Raw genomic sequence first — 25595 nt, 5'->3', positions numbered from 1 at the left:
TCGATCATTCACATGATCGCGCAAAAACTGTACTGCTTCCATTTTTCTGCTTCCTTCATCTCTAGGGAAGGAAGGTGGCTGGTGATGGTGTTGACTCACTAGCGCCACCACCTGGCTCAAAAAGAACCCTGTGAAGGAACCCATAAGTCACCCCCAGGACAGAACATTATAGGCAAGGCTTCTTTTAAACAAATTTTACAATTTATTATACTACACACACATTAGCATATGTTAAACAAATTTAAAATGTTTGAATCTTGATTATTTTTCAATTTCCAACAAGTGGAAAATTATTAATCAAAAATACACATAACTACAATCCAGGAGTTTTTGTTAATACTGGAATAATACAAATAACTCATGAAAGAAATACAACTTGGTAACTTTCCAGATCACTTCAGTCTCCATGAGGTCAATACCATCTTTACAATAATTCAAGTTGTAAAGATGATCAGATGGTTCAAGCTATGCTTTGGCTTTCAGTTAATCCATCTCTCTCTGATTTGCAGTCATTTCTGATTCACTTCTGTTCGGTCTGTTCGGAACATCCACCTTCCCAGCCTGGAAAGACTGAAATGCATCTCGAAAATTCTGAGAACCAAAACAGTACAGCACCGGGTCCAGACAACTGTTGACACCAGCTAAGATCCAGGTGGTGTAGTAGGCCGTCTCAATCTGCTGGAGAACATCGCATTTTTCTGGAAAGAATTTCTTCAGCACGACTCCGAGAGTTCGTACAATATTCAAAGGCAGGAAGCACACGCCGAATATAAGCAGACACACACCTATCATCCTCTGAGATTTCAGCTTGACTTTCAGACCTTTGGCTGTGCTGCTGTTAAGGTTAGTCAATGTGTTTGCCAAGCGGCCATAGCAGACAGCAGACACAGAGAAAGGAATCAGGAATCCAAAGATGAACAGGAAGAAGTTAATGATGAAGTAGAAATCGGTCAGATTTCTCTGATGGATGGAGAGACATTGACTGCTCCCTTTCTCTTTGCTGGGAGGGAGCAGGATTGCATAGACCAGAGCCTGGATTGCCAACAAACACCAAACACATGCACAGAGTTTCTGAACAAAAGCCTTCCGTTTGAAGCGGCAGCTTTTGTTGAAGTGCACCACAGTAATGTAGCGATGGATGCTGATGAGAGTAAGAAATATGGTGCTGCCGTAAAAATGTGAGCTCAGCAGGGCGATCTTGACCTGGCAGAGGAACCGGCCGAAGGGCCAGTCATTACCCATGGCGAAGTACACAGCCATCATGGGGGTTACCGGGGTGGCGATGGCATCACTCAGGGCCAGGTGGAACTGCAGGGTGGTTCCAGACGTCCAGCATGGGAAACGACAACAGAACACCCACAAGCTGAACATATTTAGGAGGAATCCGATGAAGAAGACCAGACACAGGAAGAAGGTGAGAGCAAAATGCTGGTTCTCCCCCTGGCAATGAGATGGGGAGTTGTTGGTGGTTAGTGGTGTTGTGAAATCCCCAACAGTGCTCACTTCCACCATGGTTGTCGTTGCAAAACCTGTGAGCAAAAAGGCAGGGTAGTGCTTTAGTAAAATATACTCTCCTGATTAAAATCTTAATATCTGGATCATAATAAGGTTGTAGACTGAGCTCAAAAACACAACTATGGCAGAAAGAAAATATGCAGAAGAGACAGAACATTGAAACCTGCTTTTAAACTCAAACAGGCTGGTTGCAAAAGCTGAAGACCATTTCCTTTTTATACTTTAAAAATAGAAATGAAAGTATCAAAAAGTGGCAGCAGTTAGTTCTTGTTGATTACCTTAATATTCTCTGAGGCATGCAAAATGTGAATACCAATTTTGCATGCCTTGCAGTAGGCTGGTGGAGACATATTGTCCCATCTAGTGAAATTTAAACCAACAAAATGTGCATCCATTTTTGTTCCAATGCATTTGAGGATTTTTACAGAATTTCTAAATGACTGCCTCACTGCTGTGACGGAGCATTGTGAGAGGCTTTGCTTGTGCAGCTCAACAATCCTGCTCTGTTCAAACAGAAAGACATTTGTGCCTGGCTCCAGAAGAACCAGAATATGACATGAAAGCCACATTTATGTATAGATTTCAACTTTTAAAGTCAACAGTTTGAAACTTTTGATCAGTTGATGCACAGGAAATTTAAGTTTAAATGCAGGTTTGTCTCCTGATGTTTTTTTTGTCTCTTGGTTCTGCTTTTTCTATTTGCAGTTGGAAACCCTGCTGGTGATAATCTATCAGCAGGAAATGACCATATTTGGACTTTCTTCCGGTTGCGGCTCAATAAATTCTATTCTATTCTATTCTATTCTATTCTAACACAAATACACTAAAAAGGGAATTCACGTCAAAAGCTCATTTCAGATGTGCAATTGTGAATTTTTATTGGTTGTTTAAAAACAGTTTTAACACCTTTTTTGCATGATAGATTGTTTTCTGTTTATGACTGTGGACCAATAAGCTTCCTCATCAGTTCATACACTCATACAATCTCTATGCCTTCTTCTTGTTCAAACCCTTGTACTTAACCTCTGGACAGCAGTTTCTTAGTTCTCTTTCTAGTTTGATATTTTTGGAATTAAAGAAATAAATATATGTGACAGTACTCAAATATCAGAAGATCCTTATAAAATAGGAGAACTGAGACCACATTTAAAACCACGATACTTTACTATTTATCAATAAAATTTTATGTATGTGTAAGGCTATTGCAATAAGCAATAAATCAATTAATCGACAGGAGCTCAATAATTTTCATCCTGATGATTACTGAGCATAATCCCTTTTATTTATGGTTTTGGTTGTGTGAGGTTTTATTTATGTTTTATTTACTGTTTTAGGTAGTTTTCTTTCCTTTTTTCTTAACATTTAAAGTATCCTCCCACTCCAGAGTAAATGCTTTAAAATGTATTGAACTCTGGGAAGGTGAACTTCCATTATTATGCCATTATTTTAAAATCCTAATCAAAAAGAGTATCTACAAATCCTTGAATTCTTGAATCCAATCTATGGCAGCACAGAAAATTTATCTTTTCCTCATGCAAATATGTTCCTTTTTATTGCTTATATCATTTAACATGCTTGATAGATTTTTCTTTTAAATATGTAGTTAATTAGAAAACTTAAATTTTTCATGATCCCCCATCAAGTGCTCTGGTCATCTGAACTAAAGCAGAACTGGTGAGTAGGTTGCTATGTTGTACATTTTTCATTCTTTCTTTTGTTTTATTTATTGAAGCGAGTCGAAAAAAAAATCCTTGAATTAAGCACATTTTTTTCCTGATCTTACTGTTCATACAGAACTGAGAAGCAATGCGTTTACACCTCACACCCAGCTGATCCCATCACACTTCCTCAAAGCAAAGTTCTGACATTTCACTGTGGTGAAATCGTGCGGCTACTCAAGTGGTTCACTTCAGTAAATCCAGGTTTTCAAACAACAAGAAAGACTTCTATTAATATTAGCCAGTTCTATAAATATTGAAATGTTTTACATACAACCGGTTAAACACATAAGACAAAGGATTTTATTGGTGGTCATTTATCTTCTTGAGGAAAATTATATAAAACTGCATGACTGAGTTTTCTAAAATTCTCACAGTTATTGCATGAGAAATTGTCCATACTTGTGCATAGCAGTTTGGGCAGATGAATGCGACATTCTCGAGCGTTTGGAAATTGATCCCAGGATGAACCAGGCTTGTGTAGCTACACAATTCTCCTCCTGATATTTGTTGAATTTTTAAACATGTCAAAACAGAAAGCAGGGTGTTCCAGGTCTGGCCTCAGAATACATCCACAGTTACACAGATTAGATACTGACTAAATGCATGTCAACTTATGAATTTGAAGAAAGCTAGAAAATGAATGCTGCAACAGACTGGCGACCTGTACAGGGTGACCCCGCCACTCGCCCGAAACGATAGCTGGAGATAGACACCAGCAACGCTCCTGACCCCACTAAGGGACAAGGGTGTAAGAAAATGGATGGATGGATGGATAGAAAATAAATGTCTAAAATGTTCTTAGTAGATTTTCTGGTGTTCGGCAAATAGAAATATTCTTGTAATTGTAACTGATCTAAAATAATAGATGTTTGCTCTGATTTAACTTCAGTGAGAAGAAAATGTCTGTAAATGAAGGATTTACAGTTACAGTACAAAAAGTTGACCAGAACAAAGTTAATTTAAATTTGAACCAAAATATCATTGGTACTATTTCCCATCATGCAAATACAGAATCTGCCTATTCTCATCACATTTTGGTGTGATTAAGCTAATATTTAGTGCATGAGTATTACTAAGGTGTTGCTACAATACACATGAATGCATCAACAGTCCTATTTGGATTTTTTAAAACCTGGTCTCATTTGTAGATGTACCTGATAATGTAAAGGTCTCATCTGTACACAACTGGATATTCTATAAATGCTGCAGCACTTTGGCTGAGAGGAAAGAATTCTACAACAGCAGTGGCTAAAGTTATCTTGCATTTAATGAGGTTTTCACTTTGACTCATTTTTTTATTTATTTTGCATATATAAATGATATGTAGCATCCAACTTATTACAAAATAACATCCATTTTACAGTATCAAATAAAACTCAGGTACCTATCAGATCTAATGTCAGTATTCTGGGAGACTCACCACAGATAACACTAAAAGTCCCCACATATATTTCACTCCATCCCGATTTAATTCAGTTCACTAAACATCTTTTAAGCTAAAACACCTGAACAAACATTGTTTAGCTTCTAAATGCAGCTGGTTCTTTATATATAATAGTTTAGAGAGAACTTACCAGAACCTGTTGTCAGGGTGAATATCATCTCATCTGTCACACTTGTCAGTAGCTGCATGGGAAGTTGCCAAATGAGTGTGTTTTTTTCACATTGTGGGTAAGTGCTAGACAATGTAGAACTTAAATTGCTAGTGGTTTGCCAAATAATGTGACGCAACACTGCTCAAGATCTGAACCAGCATCATAGGAAAGAATAATGAGTTTTGTAAATAACAGTTTATTTACACCACTGGCACAGATCAAATATTTCACACAGATAACTGAGTCATGTATGAAAATACTATATTTCTACACAAAAATGAAACAATTGTAGAAAAAAAAAACATCCAAAAGGAAAATACTCAGATGCTGAATCACAATGCAAAAGAGAAACATCTAACACCAACAGAGGGTGACAGAGAAAAAAATTCATCCAGCACAGAAACGCATAACGTCCATCTGGCCAGCAGCCAGTAAAAGTATTTCCTCCCTAGCCGCCTTCGCTGGCGGCCCCCCTCAGACCGGGGTGGTTGGGGCAGAGGAGGAGGAGGTGGTGGGCACCGTCACAGGATGCAGCCCCAGGTCCAGAGACGTAGGTTCGTCTGGGGGTGTCGGACTCTTCTTGTGGGCCTCCAGCTTCTCCGTCAGTTGACTGTGCAGCTCCTTTAGCGGCTCACTGCACTGTAACACACAGCATGGCAGAATGAGTCAGCATGCAGGGGAGCGCATGAGAGCTGAGCTCAAAACGGCTTCAAGGATCCTAATCATCAAATATCTCCATTACTTTATGACACAGGGAGAGTTATTAGGGTTTATATTCAGAAAGCTTTTAGAACCAATCTGAACTTTCTGAAGTGACAGATTTTAAAGAAACCTAACAGAAGGTTGACCATTTGATACAAGCTGCGTTTCCATTGACCATGGAATTGTGTGAATCAAAATTACGAAAATATATTTGCTTAATGGAAATGTGGCAATTTTAGAAAAACTCCTGTTTTTCTATAAAAGGTTTTTGCGGTACGATGAAGTGGTTTTTGCAGCCGTATCAAAATAAATGTACTTCACAAAACTGGAAAGGAAACACTTTTTTCCTTTTCCTTTTCCTGACTGTTGATCACAAGACATGTGATCAACAGGTGTTACTACAGGAGAAAATCACGGAGAAGATTTTCTCTTCGTGAAAGAGAAAATCGTACAGAAATTCCTGTATCATTTTCTCTTCGTACAGGAAGTACTTCCTATGTCCTGTAATAGTAGGAAGTACTACTATTAAGACAGGAAGTAGGAGGATGATGGTTCGTTTTTGGTTTTTGGACAATGTGCAGCTGGCTCCACCAGAGCTCTCCCAGCATCACACAGTTTATACAAAGTTGTGTATCATTCCAAAATATTAAACTTTGTGTAAAATATCCCTCTACAAATGATGAAGCCACTCACAAGTATAAGGGGCTGGTCAGTCTGACACTTGAATAAGACGCAGACGTCTCTGATAAACGATGAGCGCTAGTTCCATGGCTAAATTGTGAATATAATCTCATTTAACTGTTTACATTCTTTGCTGCCATGATTTTTAATGACTTATCATGTGAATAAACTATTCACTTGTGGTTTTAATTTGACTTCTTATTTAATGGGAACACCAAAATTGCAAATTTGTGTTTTTTTTTGACATTAGCATAATGTAGACAGAGATTTGCGCACATTTGTAATCAGGCCATTCCTAGTCAAATAACGTCTGACTTCCACTTTCCCCTGCCAGTGGCACTGGTACATGGTCAGACTGCCCCAGCTGTTGCTACTGTCTAGTAGCTTGCTACCATCAGTGTGTGAATGTGTGTGTGGATGGATGAATGACTAAATGTAGTGTGAAGCGCTTTGGGGTCCTCTGGACTTGATTAAGTGCTATTCAGGTACAGGTCATTACCATTTCCGTGGCTCTAATCAGCCATTTATATTTAGATTTGAGCTGCAAAGCAACTCTGACACAAAGCCAGACAGAGTTACATGTCCACTCTCTGTATACAAGAGCAGAGGTCCAGAAAGCATCAGCCGGGATCTGAGCCGTCTCATCTTCAGGTCAGCACTATCCAGGACTCAGAACCATCCCTCATTACATGATGGCCCACATTTTTCAAGCATTTAACTTTAACTTGATCCAGAGCAACACGTGATTCTGGGAGACAATCAGTAACAACTTTCTGCAGTCACTCAGCAGATGAGGGAAAGGTAAGTGTGTGACATTAAGACTGTGAGTCAGATGTGGAGCTGTGAGTCTGGGGCTGCTGGTGTGAATCCTCAGAATAGGAACTTTGCACAGGCTCATAAGATCATGTAGGTGTTACTGTTAGGGCCTGAGACAGTCTGAGTCAAAGCTACTGCAAATCTCTGGGATGAGAAGAGCTCAGGACAAACGTGACGCAGGGTTTTTATTAAATTTGTAAAAAGAAAAAGTGTTAGTCATTATAGATCTAACAAGGTAACAATAGACAACTTTCTCAGAGACAACTCTCTGCAGCTGCTGCGCCTGATCAGCCCTACCTTCATGTCGAGACCTAAGCATGTTGAGACTTCCTGTTTACCCTGGAATAAATGAGCTGGAAGTGGAAACCGTGGAAACCATGCCTACCTGTTTTGGGGGCTCCAGTGTTTGCATCAGCGTTTCCAAATATGAAGGCAGCACTTTGTGGTGGAGATGCAGCAACATGCGTAGAATGTGTCTGTGGACGTTTTCTTTACTGTGAAATAAACACACACACGTACACACACAGAAACGGTCACATGCGTTCCCAGGTAGAAAGCCATGAGTGAGAATGAAGCCTACATCCCATAATGAACTGCCAAAATAATTTCATTTCCTACTAAACCATTCTGGTCCTTCTGAATCTTTTAGTGGGAGCAGTCTTAAATAGAAATAGAAAATAGAAATGACTAAAGGATGTGTAACCTCTCTATTATGGAATACAATCGTTTCATCAACATGTGAATTAAACTTAGATTTCTTTAAAAGAAAACGGCAAACCTGAAATGATGTGAAAAACTTCTGTTTGGAAAGTTTACAGATGGATAGAAATATTTCTCACTCATCTGTCGAATTATAAATAAGCCTGTCACAATAAGATAAATTAAAATAAGCTCAATAATTTCCCTTTGAGTGATTATTTGTTTATTTTCCTCCTGTCTCTCCTTCTACCAGCCTGGACGACAAAATGCCCCGTCCCGTCTTTCCTTCAGCTGAAGGTTGAATGAGGCAGTTCTTGCATTATTAGACCATTATTACAATATTAGTTGAAAATGGTCTCAAAACACACAGCATAACTGGCTTATGACTAACTTCTTACAACATTAACGATGGAAAAACTAATCACTCTTCAGGATTGTAAACTCTGTACTAAAGACAGGAAGTGATGAAGAGGAAGAACCATATCTATATGGAACTTGTGGTGAAAGACATGCCTCATGTTTCCTGTTGGTAAGTAAGTGGTTCTGCAGTGTGACGAGAAGCTGCAGGAGGAACAGACCAACTGATACACCAAGACTAAAACCATCATGAATCTGCTCAACACCAGCTGATAGAAAACTAAACAGGTGGCCTTAAAGTGGAGTCAAGCACATGCAGACAGTGAAGAGACTACTGTATGGAAGCTCTGACAGCATGTGTGTCAAAGTATAGCTGTTGGGCCAAAAACGGCCAACAGTGTAATTAAATTTGGTTTGTGAGATTATTCTAAACATCTACTATAATAACACTGCAAATCCCAGAATCCTCTGCTGGTGGGTGTGGTAATGTTCATTAGCAACCTAATGCTAACATCAGTCCCATCAGCAGAAGAAGGGATGTCTGTCTTGAAACAGAGTTCATATCCTAAAATGATCAGTTACATTTAAGACTTTTCAAAGTCTTAAATGCTTAAGCAAAAATAATTAACCTAATAACTCCTAATAAACCTAAGTTTGTATTTGACTCACATTTTAAAGGGGCAGTATTATGCAAAATCAACGTTTTTGAACTTTACATCTTTAATAATGTTAATCTCTCATCAAAAACATACCTAGAGTGTTGCCTTGATCCTTTCATGCATGTCTGAGAAATCCTTTAATCTCCACGGCAACCACTCAGTTTTGCAGAACACATAATTGGACCTAGCACTGCTTTAAAACTGCCTTAAAACTTCAGCTCCTCCCCAGAGTTGCAGCTTCCATGCTTTTGCCTCACAGATAACCTCTCCTAACTCTGCTCCTTGAGACTAGCCAGCAGCAATTAGCTGATGTGTAGTGTAACTACACATCTGCAGAGCTCATTATAGGAGCTACTTCTCAGTGAAATGTCAGTGAAAGCATTAAAGGGTTAATAGAGGTGTGATGTTGTGATGACTTCCTGACAGCAGTTTCAGAAAAATTAGGAGTTTTTAAAGAGACAGAGGTCCAATTTGAAGAAATTAAATTAAGAAGCAAAATTTCTTACAAGTCATTGTGTATGTATATGCAGCATTTTTATAACAATTGAAGGTAACATAGTTACTTTATTGTGCTATAAAATGGCACTATGAGCCTGGAAAATACACAATAGACATGTTTAACTTTAAGGAAGTTAAATATGGTTTATATAGTCGCTCCCTCACTTCAACACCTTCAAATACAGTGTAGAGTTGACTTCATGACGGCTGCTGCTGATGATGTTACAGACCCTGCAATTAACTCGAGAAAACATTTTAATCACGTCCCACAGCTAGTGATAACATGACTGGATATTTGAGTATGTATGTACAACTCTGACCATGTGTTGAATAAGAAAACGAAATAAATGTATACTTGTGAATTCAGTTTCCAAATGATTGCTTATTAAGAGCGGAAGTGATCATGGCAGCAGCGAGAGGAAACTAACCTGGAGAAGGAAGTGAGGAGGAAGCTGTCGAAGACAACAGAGCAGAACTCCTCTGATCCAAACTCATCAGAGAGCAGGGTGAGGTGAGCAGTCAGTAGGTGCAGGAAGATGTCACTGAAAGCCATGTCATTGTAGGTCTCCACTACAGGCCAAACACACACACACACACACACACACACATATGGCCTCAGAGATGGGCAGACCCATGCACCGTCCAGGTCTCTAATCATGAATTAAACAGAGAACTGGTTGGGATGGTTATTCACCACCTACAGACTTTAGGAAATGAGCGACGCTCACCCAGAGCAGGCAGCAGCCGCTGCAGGGCGTTCCTGTTCCTCAGCTTGGCGATGTGCAGAACGTAGTAGAGCCCCATTTCACAGGCCACTCTGTTATCCTGCAGGTATCTGAGGCAGAACACACACACACCGTTACACACACTCTCCTTACTCTGCTTTATGTTTCTGTCCGTCATCACAAAAACTAACGAGTCCATGTGTTGGCTCAATGGACATTTCAGCAAAGGTTGATATAGAAAAATAACTTCCACAGAAGTTGCTTCACATGATCAGACTCCCCCCGCACCCTCCATCACTGGGCTTCACCTGATGAATGCATCTGGCAGGCTGGTGGGGTACGTCAGGGAACTTTTCTCCTCACTGGGAAGCTTCTGCTCTACTATGAACGTGTGATCATCAACAACCACAGACATCATAGCAGGCAGGAAGCGGGTCACCACTTCTAAATCCTGATCAAAACAACAAACAAAAACATGAACAAATAGTTGAGTGAAAGGAAAAACTTCTAAGATGTATTATTGACACTTTTCTCCTTTCTTATATGATTTAGTCCTTATTTAATTCAGAGTCCTGGAAGATGATCAGAACCAGACTGTAAGAAGACAAACAAAGCAGGCATGATTCTCTACCAGGCATCCATACTGCCTGAAGACAAACACAAAAAGGCTTTGTCTTCATCTTACTGCGGCTGGTTTGTTGCGCTGCATGCCTGCATTGTACAATCACTGCTGATTAATGTTTTAATGTTTTCTAAAAAGTCCTGATTTTTAGAAAACAAAACTGTCAATGAGTAGGCCTCCATTAGATGCTTCCTTTGAGCACGCTGCATGTTCTCCTGATCAAAAGCAAACTAACAACAGGCATACTGAGAGGTTTAAAACCTGTCTAAAATTAATAAATAACTGTGTTGTTCCCTTCTTTATGTTTGTAAGACAGTAGTATCTTTATGTTATGATACAACCACCTGAACAATTATAGGCTGTTTATTCTTTTATTATCAGCCAGCAGAGGATCAACAGTACACATTCCATGTAGTATCGGTCAAACCTTGTCATTTGCAGGTTTCCAAAAGATTTTTCCTGTCAGAACTCCACACTTTTTCCAGACACAAGTTTTTGTCTAGTACAAATACAAAAATTCACAATTAACCCTTTCATGCATAAATTATGATCCTTTGTGTCAGGATTTTTTTTCCCATTTTTTTTTCTTTTGTCTTAAGGCATTAAAAAGGTATGTACATTTTTTTTTGTAAAATAGTTTTTGTTTTTTCTTTTTAGGTGATCAATTGTAATTTTCTCCAAATACAAAGTTGATATTTGAAAAATACATCAGTAGTGTTGTTCTTTAGGGGTTCTCTGATGTCATGATACTTTTTTCTACCTGCAAGAGTCGTCTACAGTAGAAGGAGGGACCGGGTCAGTTGGCATGCATTTTTGTTTGTCAGCCATATTGGATTTAACAAAAATAATGTCTTGCATTTGCAGCTGATGGCCAGTAGTTTATAGTGTATTTTATGATGCATTAGTGTCCACTTCAATGGTCTGTGCACATTTATAACATAAAATCCACAAAAGGCACAAAAAATGACTTTTAGATAGCTGTCCACTGTACCGACCACTATGCATGAAAGGGTTAAATTTGTAGAGAACTCAGGCTACAGAAACTGGACCAACATGGATCTTTCCTCTAAACATATTCTGACATGTTGGATGTTTTTGTAAACATTCTTGTGAATACGCACCAAGCGAGGCTCCTTAAAGACCTGGCTGTCGATCATGTCCCACGCTCCCTGACCCAGAGACAGCATCCTGAGGAGCAGCAGCAGGTCTGGGCTGTCCTGTTCACACACACACACACACACGCACGCACACACATGCACACGCTCATTACAATGATACAGTAGAATAAAACAATAAAGTTGGAAACTGAAAAATATCTAAACAGTGTGTTGATAAAAAGCACAACAACTGATACCATCCATCCACACTCTTAACGGTCAGCCAGTGTAGAGATGGATTTGACCAGCCTCAAGAAGACATGGTAGATTTTGGAGTTTGGAAGAATGCTGAAATATTCCTTAACTTATTTTATTACCACAGTTTAGAAAAGAATCCTTTCCATTATCTAAATGAATTGAATTTTTTTTTTTACTTTGGTTGAGCCTCTTGCCTGGGGTGACTAGACCAACTGCAACTGCTCCACCAGGAGTAGCTAACACTAAAGTGTGTGAGAGGCGTAATGTGACTGAGTGGCCTCAGTTTACAATTTCTGTCTTTTGGAGAAAAAAATCTTCAGATATTGAGTATCTGGAAAGTTTTTACACACTTATCCATATTTCACATTCAGGGCTGTTCCAAATTGTATTAAGTGAATAAATTTTCTCAAAATCATCAAAAAAGTGTTTTTAAGAGTAAGAATCTTAAAAAACATTTTTCCATATTGTCATAATGGGGTATTTCACAATTGTTTGAGTGAACCTGTATCTTTACAGCTTTTGGTGCCTTTGGGGCAGTGGGCCGGTACCACATCCTGCTGGGAAATAAATTCAGCCCCTCTGCAGCTGTTTGGAGTTCATCAGTTGATATTTTAGTTTCTAATTTTTTTTGTTTGTTTTAAGTATTCTCTTCTTCTGAGACACTGAATTTTTGTTACAAGGAATAAAATCTTGACATATTTCACCATATGTGTGAGTACAATCCAAATGTCAGGAAGCATTGAAAATATTTAGATTTTTTGAGCTGTTCTTGCATACTTTCGACGCAGCGTCAGGGAAAAGCTTTAAGAAGTTTAACAGCCTGTTGTTCTTTCAGACCGCCTCACCCTGGGTAAGGCGTCCTGACTCAGCAGCTCCTGTACGTTCCTGATTATACTCAGGACCAGGGTGTTGCAGGCAAACGGGTCACACAGGATCATGGACAGATCTCTGGAACACACAGAAACTCTTTAGTGACAGAAACATCCCAGAGCAGACCCTGCCAGTGTGCTGAAGCCGTTGGTTACCCGAGGACCTGCTCCTGGCCCTTCTTCACACCGTCCAGGAAACCCTGCAGCTCTCTGGCTCGTTTGCTGTCCACAAACTTCTCTCGGATGCAGGCGTCCAGACACCAGGTGAACTGTGATGACAAACACCAACGGATTTAGCAGAGGGGGCAGGCCCGGCATTATTTGGGTGTGGGGGTTTGTGGATGGGAGCTTGCCTTGTGGCAGGGGTCCACAGAGCAGATCTCACTGATGTCCAGGTCATGCAGAGACATCAACAGCTCGGCTCTCAGCGTGCAGTAGTGGACGTTCCGCGTCCGCAGGAAGAGCGTCCGGAGGAACTGCAGCACCATGTCGTACAGCTTCACGTTCTTCCCAATCATCTGGGTCAGCTTTAGCACCACCTGCAGGCCAAAGACAAGCGGTTCATAGAACTGCTGAAAACCTCCTTGGATCTTGAATTTCCTCTCTGTGGGTCAGCAGGACATTTTTAATCTAATGTTTAGTTTTTGATTTACAAGCACTGTTCCTGGTAATTCTTTTTGTTAGATACTTGATATGAATTGTTTATTATAAACTTAACATTTGATAGCTTAATGCCAGGAGCAGAGTGCAGCCTGAAGGCAGGTCTGGCCGACTCACCTCGCCCTGGCGCCGGGTTTTGGGCGTCGGACTGAAGAAGTTGTGAAGGATGGAGAGGTCGCTGCTGAACAAGGCCGCTTCCTTCTCCACGATGTACTGCTTCAGCAGGGGGGACACCTCGTCCCCGAACAGAGCCTGGTTGTCCTGCCAGATCTGCCTCTTCACCTCCACAGCACACACCTTGTACAGCTCTTTGTCAGCCATGACCATCTTCAGCTTCTTCTCTGGTACCTGCAGAGTGGGATGAGGATAAAGATTGGGTCTTGATCTTTTTTGTCAGCATGCTGTTGCCAAAGCTGCATGTTGCTGGTACACATATATTTATCAGAGAGATTCAAAACCGCCATTTAATTGATGGACACCTGCAGCAAACAGTAAGGAGTGAATAGAAAACGTTTTTCAGAACTGAGGAGGTCACACTCACCACCAGCAGTTCGCCCACCAGTACTGACCTGTCAGAGTTAAAGCGATTGTTTTGATTCATCCTAAAGGAATTTCTCTGGAGAATTGATGAGCAGTTATTAACAGAGGTCCACTGATTACAGCTTTCGGGCCAATCACTGATCATCGTTCTTTAAAAAGCTTCACCTGCCAATTTCAACTTTGCCTGATACAGATTTTTTTGTCTGGAGAAAAAAAGGAAAATAAAAATCGCTAAATATAGCAACAACGTCACTATGTTGGCAACTTTAGATGAGACCTCGCCTTCTCTTAGTTGGAACTTTACAACTTTGCCACTGTCCCATTTTGCGGACAGTGGCAGATTTTAGGACCAATTTATTGGTGCACTTCTATAAATTGGGGGTGGACTCATAAAATAAATCAGCCCAGAATTTTGGTAGATGGTTTATACTTACATATAACACCAATTTTACTCCCTGATCTTCTCTACCTCAGCAAAGATCTAAAAATCAGCCACTGTCCTCTTCTGCTCTGCTGTGAGAGTCTGACTGACAGACCAGGTCATGTCTGTTCACATTAACAATAAACACCACCCAGACCTGGCAACTCTCGCTATGTTTAGCACCATTTCAGACAAAAAAATCAGTATCAGCCAGAAAACAATAATCAGTGCACCCCTACTATAAAAACTGAATAGTTACAGTTTTTAATATTCAGTTAATAACTGATGGTATAATGAGCCATTGCAGATGGTTTATTATACCCTCTAATATAAACTAAAAGCATAAAGCTGAGTGGAATTTAAGGAACATCTGAAAATGTTTGTATCTGTTTTTGTGAATGGCTCAGAAACACCTGTTAGACAGTTTTATATCGCTAGCATCTGCAGGAAGTTGGCGTCTGGTTTCCTCATCTGACTGGAGGAAATAAACTGTTAGGGCAACCTCACTGTTACCTGGAGGAGGGACGTTAGCTTGGATGTCTCTAAGCAACAGTTTCATGTGAGAGCTTACTTTGGGTAGATGCTTCAGCACCTGCATCACCACTGGCTGTATGGAAGGCATTTTCACCAGAGGAAAGCTCTTCTCCAGGAGCTCTTCAAGCTTCCCATATCTGGAAAAAAATGGAAAAACACAATACAATCACGGACTCCAGCTTTCTATTAGCTGTCACAGCGCTCCGCTCAGGAAGCATCAGAACCACGCCAGGACTCACCGGTCTTCATCCTTTCCCTCTGCAATGACGGCAACTTGCTCCATCANAGGTCCAGAAAGCATCAGCCGGGATCTGAGCCGCCTCATCATCAGGTCAGCACTGTCCAGGACTCAGAACCATCCCTCATTACATGATGGCCCACATTTTTCAAGCATTTAACTTTAACTTGATCCAGAGCAACACGTGATTCTGGGAGACAATCAGTAACAACTTTCTGCAGTCACTCAGCAGATGAGGGAAAGGTAAGTGTGTGACATTAAGACTGTGAGTCAGATGTGGAGCAGTGAGTCTGGGGCTGCTGGTGTGAATCCTCAGAATAGGAACTTTGCACAGGCTCATAAGATCATGTAGGTGTTACTGTTAGGGCCTGAGACAGTCTGAGTCAAAGCTACTGCAAATCTCTGGGATGAGAAGAGCTCAGGACAAACGTGACGCAGGGTTTTTATTAAATTTGTAAAAAGAAAAAGTGTTAGCCATTATAGATCTAACAAGGTAACAATAGACAACTTTCTCAGAGACAACTCTCTGCAGCTGCTGCGCCTGATCAGCCCTACCTTCATGTCGAGACCTAAGAATGCTGAGACTTCCCGTTTACCCTGGAATAAATGAGCTGGAAGTGGAAACCGTGGAAACCATGCCTACCTGTTTTGGGGGCTCCAGTGTTTGCATCAGCGTTTCCAAATATGAAGGCAGCACTTTGTGGTGGAGATGCAGCAACATGCGTAGAATGTGTCTGTGGACGTTTTCTTTACTGTGAAATAAACACACACACGTACACACACAGAAACGGTCACATGCGTTCCCAGGTAGAAAGCCATGAGTGAGAATGAAGCCTACATCCCATAATGAACAGCCAAAATCATTTCATTTCCTACTAAACCATTCTGGTCCTTCTGAATCTTTTAGTGGGAGCAGTCTTAAATAGAAATAGAAAATAGAAATGACTAAAGGATGTGTAACCTCTCTATTATGGAATACAATCGTTTCATCAACATGTGAATTAAACTTAGATTTCTTTAAAAGAAAACGGCAAACCTGAAATGATGTGAAAAACTTCTGTTTGGAAAGTTTACAGATGGATAGAAATATTTCTCACTCATCTGTCGCCTTATAAATAAGCCTGTCACAATAAGATAAATTAAAATAAGCTCAATAATTTCCCTTTGAGTGATTATTTGTTTATTTTCCTCCTGTCTCTCCTTCTACCAGCCTGGACGACAAAATGCCCCGTCCCGTCTTTCCTTCAGCTGAAGGTTGAATGAGGCAGTTCTTGCATTATTAGACCATTATTACAATATTAGTTGAAAATGGTCTCAAAACACACAGCATAACTGGCTTATGACTAACTTCTTACAACATTAACGATGGAAAAACTAATCACTCTTCAGGATTGTAAACTCTGTACTAAAGACAGGAAGTGATGAAGAGGAAGAACCATATCTATATGGAACTTGTGGTGAAAGACATGCCTCATGTTTCCTGTTGGTAAGTAAGTGGTTCTGCAGTGTGACGAGAAGCTGCAGGAGGAACAGACCAACTGATACACCAAGACTAAAACCATCATGAATCTGCTCAACACCAGCTGATAGAAAACTAAACAGGTGGCCTTAAAGTGGAGTCAAGCACATGCAGACAGTGAAGAGACTACTGTATGGAAGCTCTGACAGCATGTGTGTCAAAGTATAGCTGTTGGGCCAAAAACGGCCAACAGTGTAATTAAATTTGGTTTGTGAGATTATTCTAAACATCTACTATAATAACACTGCAAATCCCAGAATCCTCTGCTGGTGGGTGTGCTAATTTTCATTAGCAACCTAATGCTAACATCAGTCCCATCAGCAGAAGAAGGGGTGTCTGTCTTGAAACAGAGTTCATCTCCTAAAATGATCAGTTACATTTAAGACTTTTCAAAGTCTTAAATGCTTAAGCAAAAATAATTAACCTAATAACTCCTAATAAACCTAAGTTTGTATTTGACTCACATTTTAAAGGGGCAGTATTATGCAAAATCAACGTTTTTGAACTTTACATCTTTAATAATGTTAATCTCTCATCAAAAACATACCTAGAGTGTTGCCTTGATCCTTTCATGCATGTCTGAGAAATCCTTTAATCTCCACGGCAACCACTCAGTTTTGCAGAACACATAATTGGACCTAGCACTGCTTTAAAACTGCCTTAAAACTTCAGCTCCTCCCCAGAGTTGCAGCTTCCATGCTTTTGCCTCACAGATAACCTCTCCTAACTCTGCTCCTTGAGACTAGCCAGCAGCAATTAGCTGATGTGTAGTGTAACTACACATCTGCAGAGCTCATTATAGGAGCTACTTCTCAGTGAAATGTCAGTGAAAGCATTAAAGGGTTAATAGAGGTGTGATGTTGTGATGACTTCCTGACAGCAGTTTCAGAAAAATTAGGAGTTTTTAAAGAGACAGAGGTCCAATTTGAAGAAATTAAATTAAGAAGCAAAATTTCTTACAAGTCATTGTGTATGTATATGCAGCATTTTTATAACAATTGAAGGTAACATAGTTACTTTATTGTGCTATAAAATGGCACTATGAGCCTGGAAAATACACAATAGACATGTTTAACTTTAAGGAAGTTAAATATGGTTTATATAGTCGCTCCCTCACTTCAACACCTTCAAATACAGTGTAGAGTTGACTTCATGACGGCTGCTGCTGATGATGTTACAGACCCTGCAATTAACTCGAGAAAACATTTTAATCACGTCCCACAGCTAGTGATAACATGACTGGATATTTGAGTATGTATGTACAACTCTGACCATGTGTTGAATAAGAAAACGAAATAAATGTATACTTGTGAATTCAGTTTCCAAATGATTGCTTATTAAGAGCGGAAGTGATCATGGCAGCAGCGAGAGGAAACTAACCTGGAGAAGGAAGTGAGGAGGAAGCTGTCGAAGACAACAGAGCAGAACTCCTCTGATCCAAACTCATCAGAGAGCAGGGTGAGGTGAGCAGTCAGTAGGTGCAGGAAGATGTCACTGAAAGCCATGTCATTGTAGGTCTCCACTACAGGCCAAACACACACACACACACACACACACACATATGGCCTCAGAGATGGGCAGACCCATGCACCGTCCAGGTCTCTAATCATGAATTAAACAGAGAACTGGTTGGGATGGTTATTCACCACCTACAGACTTTAGGAAATGAGCGACGCTCACCCAGAGCAGGCAGCAGCCGCTGCAGGGCGTTCCTGTTCCTCAGCTTGGCGATGTGCAGAACGTAGTAGAGCCCCATTTCACAGGCCACTCTGTTATCCTGCAGGTATCTGAGGCAGAACACACACACACCGTTACACACACTCTCCTTACTCTGCTTTATGTTTCTGTCCGTCATCACAAAAACTAACGAGTCCATGTGTTGGCTCAATGGACATTTCAGCAAAGGTTGATATAGAAAAATAACTTCCACAGAAGTTGCTTCACATGATCAGACTCCCCCCGCACCCTCCATCACTGGGCTTCACCTGATGAATGCATCTGGCAGGCTGGTGGGGTACGTCAGGGAACTTTTCTCCTCACTGGGAAGCTTCTGCTCTACTATGAACGTGTGATCATCAACAACCACAGACATCATAGCAGGCAGGAAGCGGGTCACCACTTCTAAATCCTGATCAAAACAACAAACAAAAACATGAACAAATAGTTGAGTGAAAGGAAAAACTTCTAAGATGTATTATTGACACTTTTCTCCTTTCTTATATGATTTAGTCCTTATTTAATTCAGAGTCCTGGAAGATGATCAGAACCAGACTGTAAGAAGACAAACAAAGCAGGCATGATTCTCTACCAGGCATCCATACTGCCTGAAGACAAACACAAAAAGGCTTTGTCTTCATCTTACTGCGGCTGGTTTGTTGCGCTGCATGCCTGCATTGTACAATCACTGCTGATTAATGTTTTAATGTTTTCTAAAAAGTCCTGATTTTTAGAAAACAAAACTGTCAATGAGTAGGCCTCCATTAGATGCTTCCTTTGAGCACGCTGCATGTTCTCCTGATCAAAAGCAAACTAACAACAGGCATACTGAGAGGTTTAAAACCTGTCTAAAATTAATAAATAACTGTGTTGTTCCCTTCTTTATGTTTGTAAGACAGTAGTATCTTTATGTTATGATACAACCACCTGAACAATTATAGGCTGTTTATTCTTTTATTATCAGCCAGCAGAGGATCAACAGTACACATTCCATGTAGTATCGGTCAAACCTTGTCATTTGCAGGTTTCCAAAAGATTTTTCCTGTCAGAACTCCACACTTTTTCCAGACACAAGTTTTTGTCTAGTACAAATACAAAAATTCACAATTAACCCTTTCATGCATAAATTATGATCCTTTGTGTCAGGATTTTTTTTCCCATTTTTTTTTCTTTTGTCTTAAGGCATTAAAAAGGTATGTACATTTTTTTTTGTAAAATAGTTTTTGTTTTTTCTTTTTAGGTGATCAATTGTAATTTTCTCCAAATACAAAGTTGATATTTGAAAAATACATCAGTAGTGTTGTTCTTTAGGGGTTCTCTGATGTCATGATACTTTTTTCTACCTGCAAGAGTCGTCTACAGTAGAAGGAGGGACCGGGTCAGTTGGCATGCATTTTTGTTTGTCAGCCATATTGGATTTAACAAAAATAATGTCTTGCATTTGCAGCTGATGGCCAGTAGTTTATAGTGTATTTTATGATGCATTAGTGTCCACTTCAATGGTCTGTGCACATTTATAACATAAAATCCACAAAAGGCACAAAAAATGACTTTTAGATAGCTGTCCACTGTACCGACCACTATGCATGAAAGGGTTAAATTTGTAGAGAACTCAGGCTACAGAAACTGGACCAACATGGATCTTTCCTCTAAACATATTCTGACATGTTGGATGTTTTTGTAAACATTCTTGTGAATACGCACCAAGCGAGGCTCCTTAAAGACCTGGCTGTCGATCATGTCCCACGCTCCCTGACCCAGAGACAGCATCCTGAGGAGCAGCAGCAGGTCTGGGCTGTCCTGTTCACACACACACACACACACGCACGCACACACATGCACACGCTCATTACAATGATACAGTAGAATAAAACAATAAAGTTGGAAACTGAAAAATATCTAAACAGTGTGTTGATAAAAAGCACAACAACTGATACCATCCATCCACACTCTTAACGGTCAGCCAGTGTAGAGATGGATTTGACCAGCCTCAAGAAGACATGGTAGATTTTGGAGTTTGGAAGAATGCTGAAATATTCCTTAACTTATTTTATTACCACAGTTTAGAAAAGAATCCTTTCCATTATCTAAATGAATTGAATTTTTTTTTTTACTTTGGTTGAGCCTCTTGCCTGGGGTGACTAGACCAACTGCAACTGCTCCACCAGGAGTAGCTAACACTAAAGTGTGTGAGAGGCGTAATGTGACTGAGTGGCCTCAGTTTACAATTTCTGTCTTTTGGAGAAAAAAATCTTCAGATATTGAGTATCTGGAAAGTTTTTACACACTTATCCATATTTCACATTCAGGGCTGTTCCAAATTGTATTAAGTGAATAAATTTTCTCAAAATCATCAAAAAAGTGTTTTTAAGAGTAAGAATCTTAAAAAACATTTTTCCATATTGTCATAATGGGGTATTTCACAATTGTTTGAGTGAACCTGTATCTTTACAGCTTTTGGTGCCTTTGGGGCAGTGGGCCGGTACCACATCCTGCTGGGAAATAAATTCAGCCCCTCTGCAGCTGTTTGGAGTTCATCAGTTGATATTTTAGTTTCTAATTTTTTTTGTTTGTTTTAAGTATTCTCTTCTTCTGAGACACTGAATTTTTGTTACAAGGAATAAAATCTTGACATATTTCACCATATGTGTGAGTACAATCCAAATGTCAGGAAGCATTGAAAATATTTAGATTTTTTGAGCTGTTCTTGCATACTTTCGACGCAGCGTCAGGGAAAAGCTTTAAGAAGTTTAACAGCCTGTTGTTCTTTCAGACCGCCTCACCCTGGGTAAGGCGTCCTGACTCAGCAGCTCCTGTACGTTCCTGATTATACTCAGGACCAGGGTGTTGCAGGCAAACGGGTCACACAGGATCATGGACAGATCTCTGGAACACACAGAAACTCTTTAGTGACAGAAACATCCCAGAGCAGACCCTGCCAGTGTGCTGAAGCCGTTGGTTACCCGAGGACCTGCTCCTGGCCCTTCTTCACACCGTCCAGGAAACCCTGCAGCTCTCTGGCTCGTTTGCTGTCCACAAACTTCTCTCGGATGCAGGCGTCCAGACACCAGGTGAACTGTGATGACAAACACCAACGGATTTAGCAGAGGGGGCAGGCCCGGCATTATTTGGGTGTGGGGGTTTGTGGATGGGAGCTTGCCTTGTGGCAGGGGTCCACAGAGCAGATCTCACTGATGTCCAGGTCATGCAGAGACATCAACAGCTCGGCTCTCAGCGTGCAGTAGTGGACGTTCCGCGTCCGCAGGAAGAGCGTCCGGAGGAACTGCAGCACCATGTCGTACAGCTTCACGTTCTTCCCAATCATCTGGGTCAGCTTTAGCACCACCTGCAGGCCAAAGACAAGCGGTTCATAGAACTGCTGAAAACCTCCTTGGATCTTGAATTTCCTCTCTGTGGGTCAGCAGGACATTTTTAATCTAATGTTTAGTTTTTGATTTACAAGCACTGTTCCTGGTAATTCTTTTTGTTAGATACTTGATATGAATTGTTTATTATAAACTTAACATTTGATAGCTTAATGCCAGGAGCAGAGTGCAGCCTGAAGGCAGGTCTACCTGACTCACCTCGCCCTGGCGCCGGGTTTTGGGCGTCGGACTGAAGAAGTTGTGAAGGATGGAGAGGTCGCTGCTGAACAAGGCCGCTTCCTTCTCCACGATGTACTGCTTCAGCAGGGGGGACACCTCGTCCCCGAACAGAGCCTGGTTGTCCTGCCAGATCTGCCTCTTCACCTCCACAGCACACACCTTGTACAGCTCTTTGTCAGCCATGACCATCTTCAGCTTCTTCTCTGGTACCTGCAGAGTGGGATGAGGATAAAGATTGGGTCTTGATCTTTTTTGTCAGCATGCTGTTGCCAAAGCTGCATGTTGCTGGTACACATATATTTATCAGAGAGATTCAAAACCGCCATTTAATTGATGGACACCTGCAGCAAACAGTAAGGAGTGAATAGAAAACGTTTTTCAGAACTGAGGAGGTCACACTCACCACCAGCAGTTCGCCCACCAGTACTGACCTGTCAGAGTTAAAGCGATTGTTTTGATTCATCCTAAAGGAATTTCTCTGTAGAATTGATGAGCAGTTATTAACAGAGGTCCACTGATTACAGCTTTCGGGCCAATCACTGATCATCGTTCTTTAAAAAGCTTCACCTGCCAATTTCAACTTTGCCTGATACAGATTTTTTTGTCTGGAGAAAAAAAGGAAAATAAAAATCGCTAAATATAGCAACAACGTCACTATGTTGGCAACTTTAGATGAGACCTCGCCTTCTCTTAGTTGGAACTTTACAACTTTGCCACTGTCCCATTTTGCGGACAGTGGCAGATTTTAGGACCAATTTATTGGTGCACTTCTATAAATTGGGGGTGGACTCATAAAATAAATCAGCCCAGAATTTTGGTAGATGGTTTATACTTACATATAACACCAATTTTACTCCCTGATCTTCTCTACCTCAGCAAAGATCTAAAAATCAGCCACTGTCCTCTTCTGCTCTGCTGTGAGAGTCTGACTGACAGACCAGGTCATGTCTGTTCACATTAACAATAAACACCACCCAGACCTGGCAACTCTCGCTATGTTTAGCACCATTTCAGACAAAAAAATCAGTATCAGCCAGAAAACAATAATCAGAGCACCCCTACTATAAAAACTGAATAGTTACAGTTTTTAATATTCAGTTAATAACTGATGGTATAATGAGCCATTGCAGATGGTTTATTATACCCTCTAATATAAACTAAAAGCATAAAGCTGAGTGGAATTTAAGGAACATCTGAAAATGTTTGTATCTGTTTTTGTGAATGGCTCAGAAACACCTGTTAGACAGTTTTATATCGCTAGCATCTGCAGGAAGTTGGCGTCTGGTTTCCTCATCTGACTGGAGGAAATAAACTGTTAGGGCAACCTCACTGTTACCTGGAGGAGGGACGTTAGCTTGGATGTCTCTAAGCAACAGTTTCATGTGAGAGCTTACTTTGGGTAGATGCTTCAGCACCTGCATCACCACTGGCTGTATGGAAGGCATTTTCACCAGAGGAAAGCTCTTCTCCAGGAGCTCTTCAAGCTTCCCATATCTGGAAAAAAATGGAAAAACACAATACAATCACGGACTCCAGCTTTCTATTAGCTCTCACAGCGCTCCTCTCAGGAAGCATCAGAACCACGCCAGGACTCACCGGTCTTCATCCTTTCCCTCTGCAATGACGGCAACTTGCTCCATCAGCTTCTCTCGAAGCTCGTCGAAGACCGACTGGTGGAACTCAAGCCGCGGGGTCCCGTGAAGGTCGAGGAAGGGCAGAGCGGACTGCAGTGTCGGCAGCAGGATGCCATTCTCCATCTGCAGTCAAGAAAGAAAGGCAACAAGAACTCATAAATCTGAACTGTACGAGTTAGTTGAACACATTCATTTTCTTACTGGAACATTTTTCAGTTTTACTTGAGTAATATCATTATGGGCTATCGCTACTCTGGCTACTCTAAACAACTTCAGTGCATGAAATGCCAGCTTGTTTCAACCAAACATGCACCAGACACAAATCTACAGTTTATGTTGAAGGTGAAAATTCTTCTTTCCACACCAACTTTGTTGTTTTAATGTTGTTTTCTATCTGCTGAGCATGCAGTGCCATTAGGAGGCTGGGTGAACATCCAATCGACAGTAGATATCACTAGGAGTCACTACCCTATTAACTTATATGCAAGCTATGTTGAAAAAAGTGATATGGAAAAGTGTTTCTTCTACCTGGATATGTTTTTGCTTAGGCCTTTAAAATATCAGAATTTGGGAGAATTCAAATAGAAAATTAAATTAATTAAATTAAAAGTTTCTCTAGACATTAGAACTTGTATCCAAGACTTGTATCCATGGAGGAACTGTGGAGTAACTGTTTCCCATCTCACATACATTTTGGTTATGTCCTTATGTCAAAAAGTTCCGGAAAGAAGTATTTGATAAAGAGATAGTCCAAGAGAATATCCTACAGGTGTCTGAGGAAACCAGCCACACCATCATATAAGATGTGGATCCAACAAGTTTGGGATGTTTGCAAAACGGAGCAAATTCCACATATGTTACATGTTCAGAGAGGCTGGTTCCTGTTGGTTAACCAGTGAAGTCAGGTAATTCACCTGACTTCTGTCACAACATGACAGAAGGATTCCGACTGGAGGAAGAGGAAATGATGCTTGTGTTTGCTGTTAGTGCTTGTTAATTTTCTTATTCAACTATCATTTACGTGTACAGCAATGATTTCTTTCTGCAAATGAGGGCTTTCTCTGTCAATACCCGGAAATCTACGAATAGAACTTATTTGTACCTTGATCAAAAGATATTTGACCATCAAATATAAAACAGAAACGTAATTACAGCATATCTGCAAGCTTTTCTGGGCCAGAATATTGGTAAACAACAACAATAATAATGATAACAATAATAAATTTGCACACAGTGAAATGTAAAAATACACAACATTACAGGATTTTTCTAACAAGTTATGTCCGATGTAAAACTTAGGGCATCATCAACAAAAAACTCGTTTTAACTGTTTGATTCCAAGTATACACATGGGATCTACTTGCTTTGAAAAAAAGGCATTGCAATTGTTGTACAAATAAGAAGTTTGACTAATTACTAATATTAATACTTCTCTAGTTTATTAAAAACGGATCCTTTCTATCTTAGGAAGTTATCTAAACCAGCAAACCTCAAACACCAGCGGTTACCACAGCATTTGGTCAGAATAGTTTATGGATTTTTGAAAATTCATAATTTTCTCTGAAAGTTATGAATTTTCTCTGAAATGCACCAGATACATAAGACCCGCTGAGCTATTGTGGTCACCTGGAACTGATCAATGGCTTTGAGGGGCTCTGTGCAGTTGGTCAGAGTTTCCTTTAAGTCCTCGCCGTTGGCTATCCCGAGCTCCGGCAGGCCCGCGAACATCCTGGCTCCGCTTTGATCCCTCAGCCTGGAGCTGATGCAGCAACGAGCTTTACGGGCAGGATTCCTGGAACAAAACGGCTAAACGATCCCTAGAAACTGCACAAAACAGTAGTGATCTCCACTAACAGACATAACTTCCCTTATGGTAACTCGAAAACACTCCGTCGAAAACACTTGCTGAGCAAA

The 25595-nt window shown here is 40.5% G+C and overlaps 3 protein-coding genes across 3 annotated transcripts; all 3 read right to left on the bottom strand.

Annotated features, from left to right (window-relative positions):
* Positions 1 to 392: 392 nt before the first annotated feature.
* On the bottom strand, positions 393 to 4880 carry LOC103141935 (P2Y purinoceptor 4). The gene is made up of 2 exons (XM_007557762.2): positions 4811 to 4880; positions 393 to 1529 (listed from the first exon to the last, which is right to left on the bottom strand). Exons 1-2 carry the CDS (start codon positions 4866 to 4868, stop codon positions 484 to 486), a joined length of 1104 nt encoding a protein of 367 aa, XP_007557824.1. The 5' UTR covers positions 4869 to 4880; the 3' UTR covers positions 393 to 483.
* Positions 4881 to 5011: 131 nt separating this feature from the next.
* Positions 5012 to 15294, bottom strand: LOC103141957 (negative elongation factor B-like). Its single transcript, XM_007557789.1, has 12 exons — positions 15209 to 15294; positions 15007 to 15106; positions 13592 to 13822; positions 13168 to 13353; positions 12971 to 13083; positions 12791 to 12893; positions 11712 to 11807; positions 10277 to 10419; positions 9972 to 10078; positions 9672 to 9813; positions 7416 to 7524; positions 5012 to 5470 (listed from the first exon to the last, which is right to left on the bottom strand). Exons 1-12 carry the CDS (start codon positions 15292 to 15294, stop codon positions 5306 to 5308), a joined length of 1581 nt encoding a protein of 526 aa, XP_007557851.1. The 3' UTR covers positions 5012 to 5305.
* Positions 15295 to 15791: 497 nt separating this feature from the next.
* Positions 15792 to 25584, bottom strand: LOC103141956 (negative elongation factor B-like). The gene is made up of 12 exons (XM_016674187.1): positions 25308 to 25584; positions 23644 to 23804; positions 23442 to 23541; positions 22027 to 22257; positions 21603 to 21788; positions 21406 to 21518; positions 21226 to 21328; positions 20147 to 20242; positions 18712 to 18854; positions 18407 to 18513; positions 18107 to 18248; positions 15792 to 15959 (listed from the first exon to the last, which is right to left on the bottom strand). Exons 1-12 carry the CDS (start codon positions 25407 to 25409, stop codon positions 15800 to 15802), a joined length of 1644 nt encoding a protein of 547 aa, XP_016529673.1. The 5' UTR covers positions 25410 to 25584; the 3' UTR covers positions 15792 to 15799.
* Between the last annotated feature and the right edge of the window lie 11 nt (positions 25585 to 25595).

The sequence above is a fragment of the Poecilia formosa genome, unplaced genomic scaffold, assembly GCF_000485575.1.
Source record: "Poecilia formosa unplaced genomic scaffold, Poecilia_formosa-5.1.2 Scaffold91, whole genome shotgun sequence".
Lineage (NCBI taxonomy): Eukaryota > Metazoa > Chordata > Actinopteri > Cyprinodontiformes > Poeciliidae > Poecilia > Poecilia formosa.
Note: the sequence above shows the minus strand (reverse complement) of the source record. Positions and strands in the feature narration are given on the sequence as shown.